Here is a 26,991-nt window from a genome sequence, read left to right as displayed (position 1 = left end):
ATGCACTAATTTTATGGTCATCTTTCAATTCAGTTATTCTCTTAAAGTCTGGAAATGCATTGTATGCCTTCAAACAAGTGTCTGGAGGATCTATGTTCCACAGTTCTTCAGGAAATATCTCATTTCTGCCATTCTTTAGATAAATGTTTTGGAGATGCACGTGATCATACACTGATGAGTCTGCATCTTGGTTTCCTTTCCTGTTGGTCTGAAACACCACAAATACAAAATAAGGCATGTCAAACTCCATAGAATTGTAGTAATTCGTTATGCCTAGCTCAAAGTTTCTCTTACCACTAATTCCTGCTATTTCCTGCGTCTGAAGATCAAAAAATGGAATCGGAATCTTATGATCCTTTAGCATCTTTCCTCTTAGCTCTAATTCATAGTTAGGCTCATATTTAACAATGGGTACTCTAATGTCCATATTTGTAATGGTTACTTTACCCAACTCAGGTCGAGAGCCTTCAATATCTGCACCACTATTATTTTTTGAAAACCATCTAAACAAGGCATCGTCAGCGTTTGCGCTTCCCACAAAAGTTACTGTTAGGTCTCCTTCCCACATGATTTCTTTGTAATCTTTAAAAAATCCACCCAACATTTTTAACGGATACAGTACCTCGTTTTCCTTTTTTCGTAACTTACCATTGTTAATGAAATTACCCTCGAATCTAATGTCATCGTCGAGAGAAGAAGTAAGGTGGTATAAAACCGTCGACGAAATGCTTGGATGCTCTAACCTGTAGATTATGTGACCTCTTTTCTTAACAATTACTGCACTCCATAACTGTGTCGGAAAGTTGTCAACGAGTTTAACATTCGATTTACCTTCGTAAGAAGTGTAATCTGATCCATTTGCGTGAGTAACATTATAGGTCATATACAAGTAAGCATTGTTGTCAAACCAACCATCACCAACTTTGATGTCTATTTCTACATCTTTGTTCGGTAGGTTTAAATTATTCCTAGTCTTCTCATTTACTGGAAAAGACTGCCACTGATAACTTTCTATTTTATTCATTTTATTTACTGCAAGATTTTAATTAAAACATTTCTAAAAGGACTGTTACCGACGCTCCTCCAAAATCTATCGCAGCATCATTTTCATCCGTTACACTTACTTCCAGGTTTTGAACTTTATCGTGCACAGGAAAAAATAATGGATAACACGGTTCGTATATAATTGGACTGCCAAACTGTAAGTGACCACACATTTCCAACTTGGGTTTAAAACAAGCAATAATATTTGTCTCTCGATGAAAGTGGTCAGAATCCTTTACAAACATACCATCAGCTAAGTTAAAATGCACTTTAATTTTTTCAAAAGGGATTATTTTCGGTAGCTCATTTGCTACAACTTTTGTTGCAGGTTCCACAATTTCGTCTCTAAAACCTAGCATCCTCCCAATACTACATTCCTTATTAAAATACAGCTTAAAGTCTAAGCTTTCTATCTCAACTCTATTTAGGATTTCGTTAGCCTTAATCTTTATATTACTAGCATTGAAAGGTTCCTGGCTCTGAATACACCTCTCTAAATTGTCTAGACTGTACTGCCCTGATGGAATATTTAAAGTATTAACCACACCATCTTTCTCATAGTGTAATCTGTTATTATCCTTTGTGACATTTGGAGTTAAGAATGTTGAATAAAATCCGACCAAACCAACCTTTGTATAAATGTTTCTTATTGGTACATTTAGCCTCTTTTTTAAGTTTGAGGATGTACCACTAATTTCAAAAATTCTATTCATTTATTAATTAAGTAATAAGTAGTAAATAAAAAAGTAAAATGACTGATTGGGATCCAAAGATCAGAATTCGAGAAAAACGAATCAAAAGCAGACATGGGAAGTTATTACCTAGTTCAATTCGTTGCGCCATCGTTGGACCAAGTGGATGTGGTAAAACAACTTTAATGGTTGATAATTACCTTCTGTGCCCTGGATGGCTTAACTGGAACACCATTAAACACTTGTACATCTACTCGAAAAGCTTAGAACAGTTTAAGTACAAACATCTTATGGAAAAATGTGAAAGAATTGAAAATGAACACAATGAGAAGGTAGCTACATTTGTTAGTAACTGTGATGACATTATACCATTAGACGAATGTGAAGAGTGCTCCGTTGTAGTGTTTGACGACTTTATATCAGAAAACCAAGATATTGTAAGAGAATACTTTACCAGAGGAAGACATAAGAACATTGACTGTTTCTACTTAGCGCAAACGTATTCTAAAATACCCAAGCAGTTGGTGAGAGACAACCTTAACTTTTTGAACATATTTAGACAAGATGACATTAATTTGAAACACATCTACGACGAATTTGTAGGTGGAGACTTTAAATGGAATGACTTTAGAGAGCTTTGCAGTAAGGTGTGGAACGAGGACTTTGGATTCATAACTGTTGACATGACTCGAAAGCTGTATGACGGTAGGTACCGTAATAAAATTAAAACTTTTATCAGATTTTAATGGTTTTTTAACCATTAAAATACCACATTTTTTCTGTTTACCCAACTATTGTGTGAGCTATCAAAACCTAGCCATTTAACAAATACTTTGTCACCCTTTTTTCTTAAAACTTTTTCTACAAGATACACATCTGGATACTTTGTCTTTTGTAACTCCTGTTCATAAAAACTTCCTTTAATTTCTTCTTCACTTGTATCTTTTAACTTGTATGTAGTCGGACTTGTGTTATTAATCTGAGTCACTTCAAATATTTCTGTCGACCAATTAGCAGTATAGCCTTTCTCGAACAAGCCTTTAAGTTTACTTATCCTAACTTTGTCACCTATCTTGAACTTGGGTGCATCTGTTTTGAGTTCCGCTGTAAAAGCGGCCTTCAGCACCTTTTTTGCATTCTTTTCATCTACCTCTATAGGTTTCATCCCTATTGTCCTATGTTTTCTGTTGTTGTAGTCATATACCAGTTTAGGTAGTAAGTCAACCCACTTTTGATTGCCCTGAAGAGCAAATTGTTTCCACATTCTTTCCTTTAAAGTCCTATTGAATCTTTCAACTACTGAAGCCTTAAGTTCTGTAAACGTAGAGTAATGATTTACACCTTCAATCTTCATGAGCTCTTTAAAGTGTTTATTGTAGAATTCTTTGCCATTATCTGTTTGTAAGTGTTTTGGCTTCCTTTCTTGTAGTATACCTTTAAAAGCGCTGGTAATACTTTCACCTGATTTATCTTTAACAGGAATAGCCCAAGCATACTTTGAAAATACGTCTATTACAGTCAGTAAATACTTCATACCGTTGTTGAATTTTGATATACCTTTAAGGTGACCAGAATCCATCTCAACCAAGTCAGCTTGCCACAAATCATCTATACCATAGGATGTAACAGGTTTTCTTGGAAAATTCTTTCTCAGTGGTTTGTGAAGCTCATGTATAATTTCTTCACGAATACTTTTACTTGTCGCAGACATTACTTTATTTTTATAAACTTACTTTTCTTGGTATTACACACCCCACAATAGACCTCAATCCTATGACGACCGTTTTTCGTGGCAACAGTGTGAGGCTGAAGTGTAGCAGTAAATCTCTTGCACCTTAGGCACCAAATATGTTTCTGTTCTATCATTTATTTAATTGAAAATTAAAGATCAAGATTCTAAGTCCTCATCAATAGCATCTTTAAATGATGCTAGTTCGCCAAATAGTAAGAGTTTTACGTCCACAGGGACTGTCTTCGCCGACTCTTTTAGTCTTACGGTTAGGAAGTTTCCTTTATGAATTAATATTGGGTTATGCTTATTCTCAATTACGTGTACTTTGTCATACATACTTACTGCAACATCAAAATCATTAAATGTTAAATCTTTGTTTATATCTTTTCCAATGACAATAACTTTTTTCAGTTCAAAATCATACTCGAAGGTGTACGTTTGTTGTTCTAATCCAGTCATAAAAGTGAATTCAACTGTTTGTTTATCACATATTTTGTTCAGGCCTTGTTCAGTTTTGTTGATGTATTGTGATAAATCACCTTTTGTATAATAATCTGAGAAAACTTTTTCTAGGTCCTTTTTACTGTAATAATGGTCGAGGTTGGTTTTACTTACATAATTATTAAGGGTTGTTAGTATACTTGTGTATTTGGCATTAGCAACATCATTAACAGCATCGAGCTGGCTTTTAGTGACTGCATAATATCCACCTATGGCATCTGCTATGTTTACAATGCGCCTTCCTTTCAATGATACCCAGTTCTTTGAAAATGAGAAATACTTCTTAATATTAAGTTTACTGATACTAGATTCTAGTCCGTTTATAACTTCTCTGACATCGTCTAGTTGTTCAATACCCTTCTTTACCTTATTTCCAAAAATATCCATTTATTGTATCAAGAATTTTAATAAAACTCCATCCATCTATAAATAGCTTCAGTACCATCACACACAAATGACCGCATATAAACTGATCGAAATTCTGAATTCTTTCTGAGTTGTAAAACAGATTGTCAGGACCCAGGTATTTCACTAACGTTTGTGGTATACTGCCACCGAATGAGTCAAAAACGTATTTTTCACCACCTTTCTTGAAGTAGCATATCCAGTGAGTACCTACGTGATCAGATGTATCCAAGTTAACTACCCCTGATTCTACTTCTTTAGGTTCTAACGGTAACTCGTCGGCCATGAATACACCTCTAAAATTTTTGATTTTTAAAGACTTTGCTAACCTCTCGATATCATAGTTGCTCAACGGGTGATCATATTTTTGCACAATTTTTTCGACTTTTTTTCGACTTTTTTCTTTAAAAAAATACCATATCCCGCTTTCTTTTCCATTTCAAGATTATGCCTCTTTTGCTCTGCTAACTCTGCGTCTTCCTTTTGCTTTTTGTGCACAGCACTTGTTATTGCCGCAGCACCACCAGCTAAAGACCCGATTGCTCCCAACGCTGCAAGTATCAGTGGTAGAAATCCACCTTCATGCTTATTCAATCCAGAACCTGCTTTCAATCTCTTAGAGTTTAGGTACTCGAGTATCTTCTTCACAACAGGTATAGAAAATGTTATCAGTAAGCTACCACCTTTTTTAAGTTTATTAGCTTTCTGTTTCATTTGAGTCTCTGTAAGATAAGCATCTAGAAAGCCATGATTTCTCAGGTCGTCATTGGACAGTTTTATTTTAATAGATTTCGCTCTCGGATTCCCACTGGAGGGAATGTTGTAGTCAATACTAAATCCTCTCATTTATTATTTCAATTAAATTAAAAATTTTAGTGCTACACTCGTATTAAATTTTAATGGGTTGTGACCCATTAAAATTACACCTCTTCATTCACATTCACAATACCCATCCATTATCATCTAAGCCTAGACCTAGCTTCCTTTTCCCAAACATTATTCCAGCTACAGCTGTTGAAGCTAATCTTTCTCCTAGGGAAGCATCTTTACTGAAAATCCTTTCCTTTGCCGCTTTCTGCAGTTCTTTATCAGCTTGATGTCTTTCTTCCAAATCTTTATGATCCCTGTATGCGATATCATGCCTTTTGCAAGCTTCATCTAGAGGATTTATTCCAGCATCTCCTCTTTCTAATCGTCTTCTAGTTTGGTACCAGGACCGCAGTACTTGTATCCAGGTAAATGCATTTCAACAGGAAGATTATTAATTAACGTGTTCACTAAGCCCTTTCCATAACTTTCTGCCTTCCAGAATGTATGAGGGAGATTGTTTAGAAATCTAATTAGGTAAGGTATCCCCTTTGGATTATTTACTATGAAGTCATTAAATTTACTCGTAAGCATCTTGGTTATTCCAACCTTCTCATTGTGGAAGTTATTATTTCCCGCATTCTCTTCACCATGAATAACCATTAGCCTATCAATTAAGTCTCTGACGTCATTCATCCACACGTACTCCACCGGTTTGTCTGTATACCTCTTTACAAAACCCATACCACCCTTTGTGTTTGGCGAGTTACCACGTTCTTTCTTGAGTGACTGCCATATTGGTTTAATGATGTTGTTGTATTTTTCGCTACTGCTTGACTTGGGTTTATTCCCCTTTGGATCATTGTTCTGATATATCGCATTGGTAACCTTCAGCATAGTTGTATAGGTATCAAGATCGTCAGATGTGTACTCTTCAGGTGATACGGTTTTCTGAGTCAGGAGCTTCATAAACCCATTGGTGGCTTTAAAGGAGTTACCCTTCACCATAATATTATCGTTGTTGAATGTTACTTCGGAGTCACCCATGTAATACCTTCCATTGTCAAAACGGAGACCAAAAATTGTGTCACCTAGAGCGCCTAAGTATTTTGAAACTTTTGGGCCCAGGTAAGTTGTTGAGTAGTCTGAAACAGCCTTCATCTTCTGCCGTTCCTTGTCTTCAATTTGTTCCAACATAGGCTCCAACCTGTTACGTGTCTTTGGTGTGATGGGGTCATCAACAAATAAGCTTCTCTCAAACGATGTTACCTCAGGAGTAGGTGGTATAGGGAACATATCGTCAAACCCCCCATCGTAAGGTAGTAGCTGCTTTTCAATCTCACGATTTTTTTCTATAGCGTCAATCACTTCTTTCCCTATCGCATCTAATTTGTAAATTACTGGTCGGTCCTCCTTTTTGTATTTTTCGTATTCGGTTATAGGCTTAATTTTCCATTCTTTAAATTGGTCTTTGATTTGTTCAAATTTCTTTCTGTTCTTTTTTGCTTGCTTAACAAGCTTTTCATCATATTTTGCAAACATTTATTTAAGGAAAAATAATAAAATTATTCGTTGGGACGTTGACGTTGGGACGTTTGGACGTTGACGTTGGGACGTTTGGACGTTGACGTTGGGACGTTTGGACGTTGACGTTGGGACGTTTGGACGTTGACGTTGGGACGTTTGGACGTTGACGTTGGGACGTTGGGACGTTTGGACGTTGACGTTGGGACGTTGGGACGTTTGGACGTTGACGTTGGGACGTTTGGACGTTGACGTTGGGACGTTGACGTTGGTACGTTGGAGATTTTAAGGGTAAAAAACCATTAAAATCAATTTAAAAGAACTCAATATCGTGTATCTTGTTGTCTTTGTTTGTTTCTTTGGTACCATTGTATAACATCTTTAATCCAACCAAAGTATTGCAATCATCCCAGCTTAATAATTTGGTGTATCTATCGGGTAATATAATCTTGTATTCACTGTCGAGTTGTAGAAAAATCTTTTGGCCATATTTTGTACTTATATTCTCAGCATTTGTAATGGTATAAGTGTGTCCCTTTTCTAACTCATTCAGCTTTGTAAACGTTTTGTTGGCGCTGTTAAGTTTCAATAGCAGTTGATTTCGTTCCATTTATTTACTGCAATATTTTTAAAAAAAAAATTCTCGTTAGGGTTTTAATGTTTCTAGCTGAGTCACAGTATCTTTTAAACTCTTCACGAGTTTGCGTTTACTCCAGCTATATCTAAAGCTTGCTCAAATCTTTGTTCTTCAGTACCAAGATGATCTGTATACACCACTTTAGTAGCCCAATCACGAAATCGATATCATATACCCGAATTTGATCTAAATATAACCTTTAAAAGACCATTATAAGTAAAAAAGGTTCGTTGGACTCGTTTTTCTTCTTCTGACCCATTTTCCCCAATATGAGTATTTTGGATCATTAAAAATTTCAGAAAATCTTCTGTCCCCACTAAAGAAGATATCTTATTTTTAGTCGTTAAAAATCTTTTATAATCTTCTGTCCTATATTCGTATAAATGGCGGTTAATGGTTACTAAAAATCTTTTATAATCTTCTGTCCTATAGTCATATAAATGGCGGTTAATGGTTAGTAAAAATATTTATATATGAAGAATGCGCTTTTCATTTACGTGTCTCGCCTCTTGCGACATCTTCACGGCCAAGGCTGCTCCGACTGCGATAGCCAGCTGGGAGGCCAACGGTGAAGGTCGGTCCGCCGATGTCATGAGTGCCTGCATTAGTCACAACAACGCTGCTCTAGCGTAATATTTTAACTTAAATGTATATTATTCACTTAAACGTAAATTTTTCGCTAATAAATTGTTGTTTTTGGATGTTGATGTGTATGTTACACTACGTAATGTAAGTAAAAATATACGGTAAGTCGGATGAAGCGCAATGCTGAGAGAGAGAGAGTAAGATTAATAGCTTACTCGAATGCGTTTGTTTCGCCGGCGCGGTAGCTCAGCGCGTTTGGTCGGGAAGACTGGCCACCTTTCTGAAGAAAAAACTGAGTAAAGTTTTCGTCGTGGAGTTTTGAGTGACGTCATGAGACGTCCGCACTGATCCGCTCTCCCTCATCTGCTAAGAAGTATGGGACGAGACGTGGTAACAAAGAGTAAAAAAACCCTGTGGGGCAGAAGAACAACGACAACGACGAAGAAATGTTACAGACAAAAGACCCCACAGGGTTCCTCGGCGCCGAGGTTTTGCTGTTTTCGACAAGAATTATTTTTTTAATTAGATAATACATATAATAAATGTCTGTGAGCAATAAACTAATACCTCCTTGTAGCATGACGTTTATTATGAAAGGCGGCGACAAGTCAGCAGTACTTCCTTTTGATATAAATAAGGTGCCAGAAATTATGTTGTTTCCCGTTTTTAATTATCTGCGCAGCCTTCAGTATTTACAACTGATTATTATGGAACATGTAGAAGACGAGAGAGAACTCAACGCAATAGGTGAAGGTACGTCACAGCTAGAAAAACAATTTGAAAAGTTGATGGTTGAAATAATACCACAATCTGACTCTGAGGCTGAACAATCTGACTCTGAGGCTGAACAATCTGACTCTGAGGCTGAACAATCTGACTCTGAGGCTGAACAATCTGACTCTGAGGCTGAACAATCTGACTCTGAGGCTGAACAATCTGACTCAGGCTAAATTCAAATATTATTTTTAAGGTCTACGAAACCTTAAAACTATTGGTAGCAAGTAGTAAGAAGATTTTTTCGAAATTAAAAAAATGAATTTTTATTTAATTTTTTTAATAAAATAAATAAGTAAATAAATGAATATGTCGGAAGGAAATAAATATAGCTATGCAGGTAAATACTGCAACAAGTGTGGAGTGGACATCACTTATAAGAATTGGTCCAGGCACTTGAAGTCAAAGATTCATCTTAAGAATGACCCAAACAATGAAGAGAAGGAGGAGAAGAAGAAGAATAAAATATACCGTGAAGATCTTAAGATCTTGGCTAAGGATTATAATCTTAGTGGTGTTTCGAAAATGAAGAAATCGCAACTTAAAGAAGCTTTGGAAAAGACTAAGGACATGTTGTACAAGAAGTAGGATTTGGAAAAGCTAAGGGTACCACAGCTGCGAGAGATTGGAAGAAATAATAACATTAAGGCGACTGTTAGGATGAGGAAGGCTGAAATAATTGAATCCATTTTGAAGACGCAAGACATTGTCTTTCGTAATAAGGTAGCTCAAGAGTTAGGCTTTCACGAAGACTTGATAGAACCACCCAAGGAAGAAAGAAAACCACCCTACAAGATCACTGAAACAAACTCACGGTTCATTAAGAAATTTAATACCACTGAAGTAGACTACACCATTAAAGTTGATAAGTTAATGCAAGTTGAGAACGCCATCAACGCAATGATTAAACTGGCCAAAGAGAAAGGAAACTACAAAAAAGGAGACAAATTAACAGTAGTAGCAAGCAACCCAAATTTCCATCATGATATTTCAACCGTGGTACAATCTAATGTTAACGCCAGATCTTTCATGAGTCATATCGGTAGAATTCTATCTTCTAACGAGAACTTAAATATCACACAGACCAGGTTCAATATTAAGATTCTGAATGTACCTAGAGGTCAAGGCAGGTCGAAAATTATAAATCTGTCTTAAGATGTGAGAACAAAAAGATGCATCACCCAAATAAAGAACAAAGATAACTTGTGCTGCCCACGAGCCATAGTAACAGCCCTGACCTACCACACGAATGAGGTTCTCGGTAGGCAACTTAGTGACATTAATATTAAACATGTCAGAGGCGGCAGACGCATTCAAACGGAGTTAACTGAAGAGTTGTGCAAGAGGCTAGGAAACTACAACGAGGAAGGTTTCACACTTGAAGATATTAAAAATGTAGAAAAATTATTGAATATTCAAATAAAGGTTGTGTGTGCCGAAAATTTTAATTCTGTTATATACTCAGGAGAAGAAAGAGAAACCAAAATTTATCTATACAAAAATGGGAACCATTTTGACGTCATAAACAGTATGAAAGCTTTCTGGGAAGCTGTTATTACTGCAATAAGTGCGACTCACCTTACAATAATAAAGACAAACATAAGTATAAAACGAAGGGAAATGTGTGTATTCTGTGCAAGAAACCTGCGCACTCCCCCGAAGAAAAGAATAAGGTTTATTGTAAGGAATGTAACAGGTATTGTTACAACCAGGAATGCTTAGATAACCACTCAGAAGTTTGTAACACAGTTTATAAATGTAGAGGATGTAATTTAATTTTATCGAGATCTAAAGAGCATAAATGCGGATACTCCTTTTGCTACAATTGTATGGAACCTTATAAGACTGGTGAACATCAATGCTACATACAACATAAACATCAGAAAGGCGGAAGGTGTGAAAGTCGGTGTATTTGTAAGGCTACCGATAAGGAGAGTTTTTTGGAACACTTTGTAGCTAAAAACAAGGATAAACTTCTCAAAAATGTTAAGCTCACTACCCTTCAAAGACAATTTGGTAATGGAGATATTTCAGAACAAGAGTATAAAGTACTCTACAATAATACACTGACTGAAATTATAAAGTTATTAAATGGTTGCCATTACACAGAAAAGTATATCTGGTTCGACTATGAAGCTGAGCAAGATACTGGAGTGCACATCCCCAACCTCGTAGTAGCCCACTATATTGACGGTACCAAAGTTTCCTTCAAAACAAATGAAGAGTTCTGCAAGTGGTTGATTTCTAAGAACCACCAAGGGTACACGGCTATTGCACACAATGCGAAAGGCTATGACTCACAATTCATTTTAAAATACTGTATAGAGAATACGTTGAAACCATACACTATATACAATGGAACAAAGTTGATGATGCTAGAGGTAAACGGACTAATAAGCATTATTGATAGCCACAATTTCGTAGCTTCTCCTTTGAGTGACTTCCCTAAAACATTCGGGCTGAAAGAACTTAAGAAGGGTTACTTCCCACATTTCTTCAACACAAGAGACAATCAGACTTATGTAGGACCTATTCCTGAGACCAAATACTATGGCGTAGACATGATGAAGACAAAAGCTAGAAAAGAGTTTCTTGAGTGGTATCATCAAAAGGTTAAAGAAAATTATATATTTGACTTTCAAAAGGAATTTATGGACTACTGTAACTCTGATGTAGATATTCTGTGTAGAGGTTGTTTGGAGTTAAGGAAACAATTTTTAGAGATTGCTAACATAGATCCATTTCAGTACATAACTATTGCGAGTGTTTGTATGGGTATTTATAGGTCCAAGTACCTCCAGGAAAATACTATGGCTGTGATAAAAAGTGCCAAGAAAGAAATGTATAGTAAAGAGTCGATAACCTGGCTCAACACCTTCGGGGGTGTACAACACGCTTTGAATGGTGGAGAAGTAACGATTCGTGGGACAAAAGTAGATGGATTCAATAAGGACACTAATACAGTATACCAGTTCCACGGTTGCTTTTGGCATGGATGTCCTGATTGTTATCAAGAAGAGACTATTAACAATGTTAACCATGAGACTATGGGAGACTTGTACGAGAAAACAAAGCGAAGAAGTTACCAAATTAGGGAAGCAGTATACAACCGTGTCGAAATGTGGGAATGCAAGTGGGCTAAGAGTAAAGGATACAACAATACTACTCCAATCGTTGAACCCTTGAACCCTAGAGATGCTTTCTATGGAGGAAGAACAAATGCAAACAAGCTTAAAGTGTGTGGTAAAAAGCTGAGATACATAGATGTATGCAGCCTCTACCCTACAGTTCAGTATTTTGATTACTATCCTGTTGGTCACCCTATAAAATTATACAAACCTAAGAGGTACAACAAAAATTGGTACGGTTTGATTAAGAGCAAAGTATTACCACCGCGTAAGCTGTATCATCCTGTTTTGCCTATTAAAAAGGATAAGTTGATATTTGGGTTGTGTGGAAAGTGTATTGAGGAAAAATGTGGTGCTTGTCAGCACACAGACGACGAAAGGGTGATAATAGGAACGTGGACTACAGATGAAGTGAAGAAAGCTATAGAGAAGGGGTATAAAGTGGTACAAGTGTACGAGGTTTGGCATTTTGAAGAAAAGAGTAATAATCTGTTTAAAGGCTACGTCAAAGACTTTATGAAAATAAAGCTAGAAACGAGTGGGTGGAAAGATGACTTTAAAACTATTGAAGAGTACACCACAGCGGTTAAGGAACATCTTGATATCGATCTGAATCCCGAAGAAGTGGTTCCGAATCCTGGTAAGCGTGCCGTTTCAAAGATTTGCTTAAACTCATTGTGGGGTAAATTCGGTCAAAGACAGAACTTGACCCAAAGTGAATACGTAGTGGATGTAGAGAGGTGGTACAAAATAATGTTAGATGATAGGGTTGATATAAGCAATATGATTTTTATTAATGATAATATTGTACAAGTCACCTATAAGTACAAAGATAATTTCGTTGAAGACTCCTACTCAACCAATGTGTTTATAGCAGCATTTACAACTTCTAATGCGCGCCTACGGCTTTATGATATGCTAGACAGGCTAGGGTCAAATGTGGTCTACTACGATACTGATAGTATTGTTTATATTGATGATGGTACCAACACTGTTGAAACTGGTTGTATGTTGGGGGAGTGGACTGATGAACTGGGTAAGGATGATCATATCACAGACTGGATTTCTACAGGACCTAAGAGCTACGGGTACGTGACATACAAAGGAAAGGAGACAATGAAGGTAAAAGGTTTCACGTTAAACTATGAAAACTCTAAAGCATTGAACATCAAAACTATGAAAAATATTGTGGATAAGGACATCGATAAGGTTAAATTGAAATATAAAATGATTACAAGAGATACAAAATCTAAACGCTTGATTAATAAGGATGTTAGTAAAGAATTCAAATTCGATTATGATAAAAGAATGATTGAGTCTGAGGGCAATGGTATTATTGAAACATATCCTTGGGGATATTAAATAACAAAAGAAATAGCAAAGTAAGATAGACACAATCTTGAAACAGATTAAGATAAATAGACAAGTTAAGGTTAAAAGAGGCTATAATTGGTAAGATAAGTTAAGGTAAGGTTTCACCTTAAATAAGATTAATGTAGGTAAAATAAGTTAAGGTAGACACAAACCACAATCTTAAATAAGATTAAGATAATTTTTTATGGTTAATAGGACCTTAAAAAAGTGTTGGTTAAGTATAGGAATAATTCTTGAAAAAATCTTCGATTACATTTTAAGGTTAAGAGTAACCATAAGTTTTAACACTTTTTATTGAGACTCTTTATTTAAATAGAATGGATGGTTCTCACCACACATTTAATACTTTTTTAAGATGAAGCTTAACCATAATCTTTCTCAACACTTTTCAATGCATTTTAATCTTTTTTAAGATTAGTTTGAGCCATATTTTTTAATAAAATCTTGTGACTTTTTCATGGTTGATTTTAATCACAGCTTTTGGTTACGTTTTATGCTGACTTTCAACCATAAATAATTTCACACTTGTGAAAGAAATTGGGATTTAATTGTATGGTTAGTTTTCACCTTAAACAAGATATACTTTTGGAAACCTCATTGGATAGGGTATGGTTGGTTTTAATCTTAAATAAGATTTAAAAATAAAATGCGTTTAAGGTAAGATTTAAGGTTAAACACGATTATCCAACAGATAAGTAAAATAATTTTTTAAGGTTAAATGGACCCATAAAAGATAAATAAAATTATGGTTGAATTTAACCTTAGAAGAGGGGGTGGTCCCAAGTGACCCACATACTACTGGCACATTCGAAGATTGGAACCACTCTTCCAGTCAGAAAAACTGCTGCCTGGGCTGTTGTCAGGGTTGGAAACTCGATAGGGAAAAGTTTTCGTCTCACTGTCACTATCTTTGGTTCAAATGGCTCTGAGCACTATGGGACTTAACATCTGAGGTCATTAGTCCCCTAGACTTAGAGCTACTTAAACCGAACTAACCTAAGGACATCACACACATCCATGCCCGAGGCAGGACTCGAACCTGCGACCGTAGCAGCAGTGCTGTTCCGGACTGAAGCGCCTAGAACCGCTCGGTCACGACGGCCGGCCACTGTCTTTGTCACCAGGTTTGCTGTCAGTCGTTGCTGCGAGTCATCACCCTGACTGTCAATTATCGCTTTGTCAATGGTCATCACCTTCACTGCCAGTCATCACCTTCTTCGTCAGCCAATATCACCGTTGCCAGTCACAGTTTTCACACCCATAATTTCCTTTGCCACCATTTTCATCACCTGCCTGCTGTCCCTGCCATTGTCGAGTTTCTTCCAGCTTTTGTACTGCTTGCCTCAAAATCTACGCTGAATCAACTCATGACTACAAAGTCCGCAGTGATCTGTTCCCACCCATACTCACCTTCCATCTCATTTCTTTACCCCTATTTACTAGTCCCACCTATTCTTCTCTCCTCCACTTCCAGACTACTCATATGACTCCATCTGTCTTCAAACTCTCTCTCTCTCTCTCTCTCTCTCTCTCTCTCTCTCTCTCTCTCTCTCTCTCTCTCTCTCACTCTTCATCCTCAGTTTCAACAGACTCCTTGTTTGCAGATAATACAACTCCAGCAGGCGTGGCAGCTGTATTACCACCGCCACCGCAGCCAGCGTTGGCAGGACTGCACCACTCAGCAGCACCACCGACCCTTACTGGTGCTCTGTTGCCAACACCTTCGCCACTATGTCTGGGTCCAGAGGCAGAAGAGCCAGCTGCAAATACTCTGGCCTCGACCGCACTTGCGCAAACTTCACAACCAGCAGCTGTGTCTGAACTAGCGACATCTGCATCTGGTTCAGCTACACCAGTTCCAGGTAAGGAAAACATCCATACCAGATCTCAGTCACCAACCAATAATCTCATACAAACTATCCCCAACACATCCTTGCAAACTACCTATCACACACACTGCACCTGTAACTGAAACCCAAAATACTCCACTGCAGCCCCACATACCAGAACCTATGGACTCCACTCCCGTCTCATCCCAAACGTCTCTTCCAACACATTCCTTCGTCCTGTCACGCCTGGACGTCAAGTTACTCAATCCTAAAACCAAATCCGTTGAAACTGAAAAGACCCTTCCAAACTTTGACAAATTTACAATTCATACCCTGCAAAGTTCCATCAAGACCAAGTCCTGCAATCCTAATTTCCACACCCAACTGCTGCACATACTTCCTGCCATAAATTTTGGTTCACGTGCCTTCCTGCTTCCACGTAGCCCACCAAGTCCTAGACGACACCAGACCCCACACCACTCGCCTGCTCTAGCTGCTGTGATCAAGGTGGCTGATCCAAAGATCACAGTGGGAGGAGTCGAGCAGATGCTAAATTCCAGTCACGATTCTCGAAGGGCCCTCCGAATTCACCACAACTATCATTCAGGATTCATAATCGGCGTCTTCTCCGAAGACACATGTACCACAGAGTACTTCCTTCAGAATGGAGCCTTAATGCACCACCATAAATACAAGGTAGAACCTCCCTGATTCCGAGCCTAAGACTACAATTTCCACAGATGCCTCACCTACAACGACCTTTGACCCCACACCGCAAAAACCCATCAGCATATCCCTACTGTAAAACCTCCACTTGAACGAAAACTGTCCTAAAATCCAGTCCCCAACTATCTGCAACACATGCAACCAATTCCTAACCACATACTCCTACAAGTGTAAAGCTATGCCCTCTCCAAAAAAAAACGATGAACCAAAAAAAAAAAAAAAAAAACGATGAACTGACCATCTCATTGCGCCCTAACGACACATCACTCTCCCAAAACAAATCCCTACACCCTCCACCTGCTGATGAAGACATCATCCACTTCATTATCCCTGTCATTCAGAATGCACAACTATTCGAGTGTGCAGATATCCTCCATGAAGTAATCCTGCCAGCCTGTTCTATGTCCCATGCCACATATTCCCAAAACCACTTCCCCTTCTTGTTTTCCCAACTAGACACCCTGGCGTGCAGCACCCATCCTAACCCCACAACATAGCTATATCCCTGCCATCACCACACCCCTCACAGATCACATCCACCAACCTTGTTTCCGTCTCTATAACAAACATCAGCTCCCAGTCCTCATCCTACGTGCAGTCTCCACCATGAACTCTTTAGGTTCACCCTTGCCAGCAGCTGTCGTCAAGCAAATAAAAGACATCACCATCGTCTTTTCAAGTAAGTGTCTCTTCTCTTTTACGTATTTACAAAACACCATGCAAGTCAGCTTGTAGTTAAACTAGCACTGTAAGATTTATTCCAGAGTCCCTGGCAGCAGTCGATTTCTTACATCAGTCCACTGGGTTGACATCAGCGCAAATGCTCTTTCCACAGTGGCGTCGTGTGCGGGAACAGAAAACAAATACTCGCATAATTTTAGTAGGTGGCATTTGTGTTCAGGATTTTCGGTTTCCTTAACAAAGTAAATCCACCTGTCTTCCACGGGGAGTTTCGTCTTCCATTCTTCTGAGTTACCCGTAATAAAGCGCTTCAGATGCATGTATTGGTATGGTGGTCTGATCATTTAATATTAAAAGACTACGACCAAAGTGTGGATGGGACCAAGGAATTGACAAATCAGACGTGATTTAACACATAAATAATTTATTCATAACATCAATACATAAAACCAACTACGTAAATCCTGCTTCGATGCTTACAATTGCACAAAATGGGAGGGCCACCACTTTCGAATTGGAAAGGTTTTAATTTAAGAAATTAAAACGCTTAATATAACTTTTTTTAAATAATAATAATACAACACATAAGTAAGCGCTAAGTGAACGCACTCTTAAATCTTTAATTGTTAATCACAAGCGTGGGTTTACCACATTTAAATTGTCATTGCAATATAAAACATAAATACATGAATTCACAACACAGCATGGCTTCAAATTTCTACCCGGACAACCTATGGTCCCAAAAGTCTCGTATTGCATTCCAGCCGAGCACATTAATAACTTATAAACACGGTTGGTAAATGAAATTTAATAATCCACAGTGACTCAAAAAACAATATCAGAAGTTCGATTCGGAACATGTAAGCCTGTTTATACAATCTTTCGGACCAAAATAGGCACGAGGGCCACCATAACAGAATTGCGCTAGTTGCTTTTAGGATAGGTGCTCCCACTAGCTTAATCACTGAGCGGATATTTACTTAAGCGACAAGATAGTTAACGCAAATAGAAGGTATTTCTAAAGTTTTTTTCTTTTTAACAAGGGGGTTTTAGTAAGGCGGAAATTACACTTTCATGAGACGCAATAGCAATCTAGCGGGCACGCCTTCACGAGGACGGCATGCTGCTACACACGTACTAAACTAGCCGTGTGTTCGCTGTTAAAGCCGAACATTAACAACACAGTTCCATATTCCTCACACCCAAATAGTCGGGATCAAAACAAAAACAAAAATCCCAAGAGCGCAAGATCCAGCATAGCTTGAGAACAGATCTTACTTCATGCGGTTGCCTTCACAAATACAGATATCGAAATGAAAACAAGAACGTGTAACAACATTCCCTAATCAGTACAATGTTCTTCGTTAGGTCCCGGTAGCGCTAGACAATGCTGACATGCCAATGTTAACAAACCTCTAAGGCAACACCCTCAAACTGACAAGCCGAAACCAATGTGACCCCTTATCAGCTCCGTGACAGGACTCGAACCCCCAACTACTGTCAGTGCAACTCACTTAGAATAAATACAGCGCAAATAGTGTGGCAGACACATATACCCAGGGATTAACACAACACTAGAATTAACCTTAATAATAGAGCACTAGATCTTGGGAGACAAGGAACTAACTCCCCACCCGAAATTCGGCAACCACAGGGAGGGAGGATGAACTACCAAAACATAGAAGTGCAAACGTACACAAATAACTTGCACAATACACCACTACACCGGTTAGCAACGATGCGTGGAAGAATCTGCACTGTCAGAATTGCACCAGTGAACAGAACAGACAGCGGTGGCCACAAGGCGGAAAAGACGACCGGATGAACTCAATCCCAAAGGACGATCAACTTGAAACATCCACACTCAACTTCTTTTCTCCTCTCCCTCGGCGCACTTCGTCCTTTGTCCGGGACTGCTGTGCACTGCTGTGAGCCGTCCCCACTCGTCCCGGCAGACCCGGCCCAGCCGAACTGCTCCCGGACTCAAAGCCTCGCCGAACAGCGGCTCCACCGCCCCACGATGGTTACTATTTGTCTGCCTTCGTCGACGCAGGCGATGATTAGACTGCCATCCGCCTCCCGCGGACAACCAATGAAAAGCGGACAGAGGGGCCCAACCAGGCCGGCCTTCCTCCACGGCTAGAAGTGCCGGTTCGATAACAACACCCATACGCGGAAGGCAGGATGTCGACGTCACCAGAGCAGACACGAAGGCCACTGCGCGACAACCTCTCCCAGCGTGACCGCGCTCGCCTATAAATACACTCCTGGAAATTGAAATAAGAACACCGTGAATTCATTGTCCCAGGAAGGGGAAACTTTATTGACACATTCCTGGGGTCAGATACATCACATGATCACACTTACAGAACCACAGGCACATAGACACAGGCAACAGAGCATGCACAATGTCGGCACTAGTACAGTGTATATCCACCTTTCGCAGCAATGCAGGCTGCTATTCTCCCATGGAGACGATCGTAGAGATGGTGAATGTAGTTCTATGGAACGGCTTGCCATGCCATTCCCACCTGGCGCCTCAGTTGGACCAGCGTTCGTGCTGGACGTGCAGACCGCGTGAGACGACGCTTCATTCAGTCCCAAACATGCTCAATGGGGGACAGATCCGGAGATCTTGCTGGCCAGGGTAGTTGACTTACACCTTCTAGAGCACGTTCGGTGGCACGGGATACATGCGGACGTGCATTGTCCTGTTGGAACAGCAAGTTCCCTTGCCGGTCTAGGAATGGTAGAACGATGGGTTCGATGGCGGTTTGGATGTACCGTGCACTATTCAGTGTCCCCTCGACGATCACCAGAGGTGTACGGCCAGTGTAGGAGATCGCTCCCCACACCATGATGCCGGGTGTTGGCCCTGTGTGCCTCGGTTGTATGCAGTCCTGATTGTGGCGCTCACCTGCACGGCGCCAAACACGCATACGACCATCATTGGCACCAAGGCAGAAGCGACTCTCATCGCTGAAGGCGACACGTCTCCATTCGTCCCTCCATTCACGCCTGTCGCGACACCACTGGAGGCGGGCTGCACGATGTTGGGGCGTGAGCGGAAGACGGCCTAACGGTGTGCGGGACCGTAGCCCAGCTTCATGGAGACGGTTGCGAATGGTCCCCGCCGATACCCCAGGAGCAACAGTGTCCCTGATTTGCTGGGAAGTGGCGGTGCGGTCCCCTAAGGCACTGCGTAGGATCCTACGGTCTTGGCGTGCATCCGTGCGTCGCTGCGGTCCGGTCCCAGGTCGACGGGCACGTGCACCTTCCGCCGACCACTGGCGACAACATCGATGTACTGTGGAGACCTCACGCCCCACGTGTTGAGCAATTTGGCGGTACGTCCACCCGGCCTCCCGCATGCCCACTATACGCCCTCGCTCAAAGTCCGTCAACTGCACATACGGTTCACGTCCACGCTGTCGCGGCATGCTACCAGTGTTAAAGACTGCGATGGAGCTCCGTATGCCACGGCAAACTGGCTGACACTGACGGCGGCGGTGCACAAATACTGCGGAGCTAGCGCCATTCGACGGCCAACACCGCGGTTCCTGGTGTGTCCGCTGTACCGTGCGTGTGATCATTGCTTGTACAGCCCTCTCGCTGTGTCCGGAGCAAGTATGGTGGGTCTGACACACCGGTGTCAATGTGTTCTTTTTTCCATTTCCAGGAGTGTAGTACAGGCCAAAGAGTGGGCTGCAGTAAATACGTGAGTCGGTTGTGTTACCAACGTACAGTTCCTAAGTACGCCAAAGACAGAACTCGCAATCGATAGTGGGTACACTATGGGCGGGAGTTCAAACGAAAGAGCTTCATAAAAGACCAGCCCTGAACAACCACGGAAAAACGAAATAGAAGCGAAGCAGTAAAAGAGAGCAACGAGATGCTAGAGCCCGATCGCGCCCAAACACTGTCGATTACCAAAAATATTGGCTCCAGACGACGCTGAGGAAACGAGACGTGGAAAGATGGACGTACACACGGCTCATGCATCCCTGAAAGCAAAGCGACTGTTACGTGGTTGTGGGCACTGCGGGAACATCTCGATGTTGGCGTAGCTGCGGCCCTCTTCCACAGCACCCAGTTAATCCACACACGAGGTGCAAGTCGCCCAGCTCTACGTCGGCAAGCCTATCCACAGTGCTGCTGTGTATCACTCACACTGCCGGAAAACAAACCCGAGACAGAAACGAGCAGCAGTGGATGGAAGCTTGAGGGCGAAGAGCCAAGTGGACAACCCTGTCGTCAGCAGCAGGTGGGGAGAGCGAACGGAACAAGTTTGTTGTCAGACAGGACACGCAGCGCGTACCCTCAACATTCGCTCTGCTGTCCACAATTCTCCGTGCGGTACACATACAAAGCCTACTGGGACAAGGAACTAAACTAAATATAATAACTTTAAAGTCAGTATCGCCATTAAACTGTTGTTTACTTACGGTGTTACATTTACACTTACGCGATCATGATTTCGGCTTCAACGTGCCATTATCAAGTGTTTTAAGTGTTATAAATTGCCCAAGATGGCATACTGCCGTATTAAAATACACAGTTAGACACATTACTCCAAGATGGTGTACTCAGTAATGAAACAAAGCAGTAGGCTCTGCCAGAAATATCGACTCTTACACAATGTGTCTAATAGTGTATTTTAATACGAAAGTATGCAATCTTAGGCAATTTATAACACCTAAAACACTTGGTAATGGCACTTCGAAGCCGAAATCATGATTTTGTCAGTGTAAATGTAACACTGTAAATAAACAGCAGTCTATTGGCGGTACTGACTTTAAAGAAGTACTTTATTACTGTGGCCCCGCATAATGGAAAAATTATGGAATGTAACGAGTCTGTAGCGAGCTACCGAGCAACTTGACTCCCTTACACTAAAGTACTCAAACGTTATTCCTGAATAATTTCTGAAAGGTCGTAGGTGCAATTCTGGTTGCTTCTGCATATACTCCGTTCCTTATAATTAAATTTGTGCAGTATACTAATTTCATATAGAAACACTCGCGATTAGTGAGTTGTCGATTGTCACTGTCTTTAATTTTCTTGTGACCGTGGCCTAATAGATGAAAGCCAATCGGATGTATCTGCTTTGAGAGTCGTTCCTAATCATGACGCGGTTACACGGCAATGTCCACGCAAAGATGAAGGGTTCTGCAGTAATCAACACCAGCACTGCTTCATTTATATATCCTGCTTAGACACTATATGGACCGGTGAACATTTTCGTCTCACACTTCTAGTTATGGCCAAATTTTCCCATTATGAGAATACTGAAGGGCGATCTGTTTAAATTTTTAAAAACCAATCAAAAGCGAAGATCGCACAAGATATTTTTTTTAATTCAAGACAACCGGTTTCAACAGTCTTAGCTGTAGCCTTCAGGTCTTAACCATTTTTTGTAGTAAAACATGTTCATTTTACGCTGAATCTCATTCAAAAAGTGTCAAGTGGATAAAACTCAGCACATTTCGTGCATGAATTTCAGCGTGAAATGAACTCGTTTTACTACAAAAAATGTTTGAGACCTGAAGATGACAGCTAAGACTGTCGAAACCGGGCCGGCCGGGGTGGCCGAGCGGTCCTAGGCGCTGCAGTCTGCAACCGCGCCCGTCGCAGGTTCGAATCCTGCCTCGGGCATGGATGTGTGAGATGTCCTTAGGTTAGTCAGCTTTAATTAGTTGTAAGTTCTAGGGGCCTGATGACCTTAGAAGTTAAGTCCCATAGTGCTCAGAGCCATTTGTCGAAACCAGTTGTCTTGAATAAAATATATTCTGTGCGGCCTTGGCTTTTGAACGATTTTTAGCAATTTGTTATGGTCAAGAACTTAAAAGTCTCTTCAGGTTTGCTGTGGGATCCTAAAATCAACTTGATTCGATATTTCGGCCATCCAAGTGGTCGCCATCTTCAGGAGAATGCGGCTTCTGCTGATGAGTCCCGCTGAGAACCGACGCCAGGCTGCAAATCGACGTCCTGTACAGGCCACCGTTCAGTACGTCGCCCATCACGGCTGCTGCCCTCCAAGACAGGGAGGTGGCGCCGCCCTTAGTGGAACACTGCTGGCAGCGATATATCGCGCTCAGGGCCGCACCGAAGAACGTTCAGTTTTGATGCGAGACAATACAGGATTCCACGTCTTGCTAAGAGGTAACCCATTGCCTCTGTTGACTAAATTATCAGCCAACCCCATTTCAATCGCCTCTTTATAGACACTGTTCCAAAAACTGGAAATGTTGGCAACTACCACAGTTTCATCATATTTCATACTGTGTCCCTAAATTAGGCAGTGTTCTGCTGCTGCCGATTTTTCCGGCTATTGTAGCCTCGTATGACGGTGATGTTCCACACACCTGTCATGCACTGTACGAATCGAATGGCCAATATAAGCTTTCCCACATTCACACGGAATTTTGAGCACACCGGCATCAAACCCGAAGAGACTTTCAAGACTTATTACGCAGGGAAAGCCTACGTAATCACAGTTATCGTCAATCTTATCATAGGTCAGAATTGTTAGTATTTGGTCACATGCTGTAAGAGTGCTCACCACACACAATCCCCGCTGGAATCCAAAATGTGGCCAGCACAGATGACTCGAACGTGGATATTTGGCACATTGGAACTCTTTAAGACACTTGTCAAAAAATATCATTTGTTACGAATCGGTAGTTTATTGCTGGTGGTCAAACCACGGCAGTGAGGACTCTCTCAGCCGGTACGACAAAACGCATAGCTCACGCCCCCGCCCGAGGTCGATGAACCCCAAACTCGACTTCCGGCTGACTCTTACTCTCTTAGCGCTAGTGGTGCTTCACAATCGATTTTGTCTACCATCGACTTGTGCGAGGCAAAGCGTCTGTATCGTCGGATAAGGGATCGCGGAGCTCATACATGCCCGCCCTAAAAGACTTCTTCGCAGCGGTAGGACCCAAGGAAGATAGAAAAAGTTGTTACACATCACAAAAAAGTAAAGAACGTGAAACTTAAGAACAAACAACAATATTACAAAGCATACTACATAAATTCCTTTGACGCCGATAGTGCTGCCTCTACAATGAAATAACACAAAAAAATGGTTCTAATGGCTCTGAGCACTATAGGACCTAACTTCTGACGTCATCAGTCCCCTAGAACTTAGAACTACTTAAACCTAACTAACCTAAGGACATCACCCACATCCATGCCCAAGGCAGGATTCGAACCTGCGAACGTAGCGGTCGCGCGGTTCCAGACAATACCGCCCACAACCGCTAGGCCACTCCGGCCGGCATATAGCACAAAAATATTACACATCTTAGTGAAAAATACTAAATGTTATAAACAAATATGTTTTATGTTATATGACATAGAAATTCATTCTTTGTAAAAAGTAATGGGTATTTTACACAGGTTTAATTTGCAGTTAATAATAAACACTTACCCCTTTCAGCCGTCTGCGTGGGACATCAAACACATAATTGTTGCTGCTTACTTTTCCTGTAGCACTGCACAAAAAAACCTCTTATTAACGTATCTCAGCTGCCCGTTCGGTGTGCCATTCTTTCAGCAGGGCTTTTGCCGCCCATAATATTATCACCATGTAATGTCCCCTCTGGTAGAACGCGTCAAGGCTGTAGAGAAAATATTTCATACTAATGGCTGTTCTACACTAAAGCGCCAAACAAACTGGTACAGGCATGCGTATTCAAATAGAGAAACATATAAACAGCGAGAATACGGCGCAGCGGTGGGCAACGCCTATATAAGACAACAAGTGTCTGTCGCAGTTGTTACATCGTTTACTGCTGCTACAATGACAGGTTAACAAGATTTAAGTGAGCTTGAACGAGGTGTTATAGTCAGCGCAGAAACGATGGGACACAGCATCTCCGAGGTAGTGATGAAGTGGGGATTTTACAGTACGACCATTTCATGAGTATACAGAGAATATCAGGAATCCGGTAAAACATCAAGTCTCCGACATTACTGCTGCCGGAAAAAGATCCTGCAAGAACGGGACCAACGGCGACTGAAGAGAATCGTTCAGCGGGACAGGTGTGCAACCCTTCCGCAAATTGCTGCACATTTCAATGCTGGGCCATCAACGTCAGCGTGGGAACCATCCAACCAAACATCATCTATATGGGCTTTCGGAGCAGAATGCCCACTCGTGTACCCTTGATGACTGCACGACACAAAGCTTTACGCCTCACCTGGGCTGTCAACACCGGCATTGGACTGTTGATGACTGGAAACATGTTGCTTGGTGGGACGAGTCTCGTTTCAAATTGTATCGATCGGGTGGACGAGTACAGGAAGAGAGACAACCTCATAAATCCATGAACCCTGCATGTCAGTACGGGACTGTTCAAGCTGGTGGAGGGTCTGTAAAGGTGTTGAGCGTGTGCAGTTGGAGTGATATGCGACCCGTGATAGGTCTAGATACGACTCCGGCGGGGCTGATCACCTGCTTCCATTCTTGCCCATTGTGCATTTCGGCAGACTTGGGCAATTCCAGCAGGACAATGCGACACCCCACAAGCCCAGAATTGCTACACATTGCCAACAGGAACGCTCTCCTGAGTTTAAACACTTCTGCTGGCCACCAGACTCCCCAAACATGAACATTATTGAGAATATGTGGGATGCCTTGCAGCGTGCTGTTCGGAATAGATCTCCACCCCTTCGTACTCTTACGGATCTATGGACGGCCTTGCAGGATTCATGGTGTCAGTTTCCTCCAGCACAACTTCAGACATTAGTCACGTCGATGCCACATCGCGTTGCAGCACTTCTGCGTGCTCGCAGGGGCCCTATACGATATTAAGCAGGTGTACAAGTTTCGTTGGCTCTTCAGCATATTATTATCTTTAACAATGTATGAACATCAAACGTATTTGGCAAAACATAACTTCAGTACAACAGATTATACGAGTAATTGACAATACTTTAATTTGTATTAAATCCTTCACATATAAATCTCTTGCTAACGTGGTTGACCAAAAATAAGTTTCAAAAGGAATGGGTACTCACTCTGCCCTAGATTATGTTTCTGATCTTGAATAGATGATATTAATTTTGCAAATAAGGTAGTACATATTTTTCTTCTGTTGACAGATATAGTTCAAAATTTGAAACAGCAGTACACATCATTCCTTATACTGTGACAGCATTCTATTTCTTAAAACTCAATACATAAGAGTGAATTACCAAGCTCAACAGCTAATTAGATCATGAAATTATTATTTCTTTGTTGTTCTTAATTAATTCTCCATTTATTCTCATTCTACCTTACTCATCATCACTTACAACATAAATACATACAGATACAAATAGGACAACTTGTGTGATAATAAATGATAGTGTTCAACTGTTATCTCTTAAACTACTCCATATTTCATATATCTCAACTCACATAAATCTCTATCACGTGTAACTCTCTTAAACTCAGTATTATTATTCCTTCAAATATATACTCCTACACATTCATTAACCTCGTTATCACCTCAATAAATACACAAAAATGCCTCCATGCACGTTAACGTCTCTACACATTACTACTCTCATCATATAAAACATCCCTGCACTTCATATTATTCATATAACCGAGTACCTCACCATCAGTATGTCATTTTACACTTTTTTTCCTATTTTTCACGACCATGATCTGTTATGTCATTCTATTTCATTGCCGTTCGTCTGCTGTTTCAGGACTTGCGAAACAAATTTACAAGTGTACAGAACAATTATCTACTAACACTAATTAGCCTTTCTCAAGATTTTGATAAATGTTTCATCTAGATTCGGCATTTATCTTTATCCTTTCTGGCACTACTGTTCGTATAGTATGATCTTGAACAATTACAGAAATTATGTCCTCTTTTATCTCATTATTACTTCATAATACTGTGACGAATGTACCACAGGTTTTATTAAACTGTTTCTAAATTACATATTTGGCGATCATTGTTTAATCTGCTTAATAATTTCCACGATTTTCTTAAACCTAAGGACAGGAAAGATGGGAGAGGTGTGAGACTTGAAACAGGATGTAAAATCTCACCCAGCTACGAGCATACCAGTGGCTATTTAGTATACTAACAAAAAAGTTGCTAGTTCCCTATGCCCATTGTGGCTCTACTTCGTCACCTGGGGTACCCATATCTTCATATGGCATGGACAGTACCTTTTCATGTTTTCAACACGTTCCTTGTCACGAGCTTTCATTGCTGTACATAATCTATTTCCACAGTGTTTGGATGTTCAATCCATATCACCATACATAGTTCATTTGTAAACATGGCTGATCTTATGTATCGCAGAATTCATTTTCTTTGATTTGGCATGCACTTTCACCAGCACCAGGACCCCGACTCGATAAGTTATTGGCTTTACCAGTTTATCATATCTCTCTTGACTCCTCCTTGCCTTCTCCCTCACACACACTTCGACTAGTTTTAATTTCTTCTCCCATGTTGTATCGCTCCCTGGTGAGAATTCAAGTAATTTACGAAAAATACTATCAGGTCCCTGGCTAAGCAAGATCTGAGATTATCAC

General features: G+C 40.6%; 1 protein-coding gene across 1 annotated transcript in view; it reads left to right on the top strand.

The window, feature by feature from the left end:
• The window catches only part of LOC126285462 (peptidoglycan-recognition protein SB1-like), a 201,729-nt gene that overhangs the window by 102,680 nt on the left and 72,058 nt on the right, over window positions 1–26,991 (top strand). Inside the window, exon 2 of the mRNA XM_049984875.1 lies at window positions 14,808–15,065. Within this exon, the coding sequence (XP_049840832.1) occupies window positions 14,808–15,065 (258 nt within the window). The remainder of the gene's footprint in view (window positions 1–14,807; window positions 15,066–26,991) is intronic.

This window comes from Schistocerca gregaria, chromosome 8 (assembly GCF_023897955.1).
Source record: "Schistocerca gregaria isolate iqSchGreg1 chromosome 8, iqSchGreg1.2, whole genome shotgun sequence".
NCBI classification, from domain to species: domain Eukaryota; kingdom Metazoa; phylum Arthropoda; class Insecta; order Orthoptera; family Acrididae; genus Schistocerca; species Schistocerca gregaria.
This window is presented reverse-complemented; position numbering and strand designations above follow the sequence as displayed.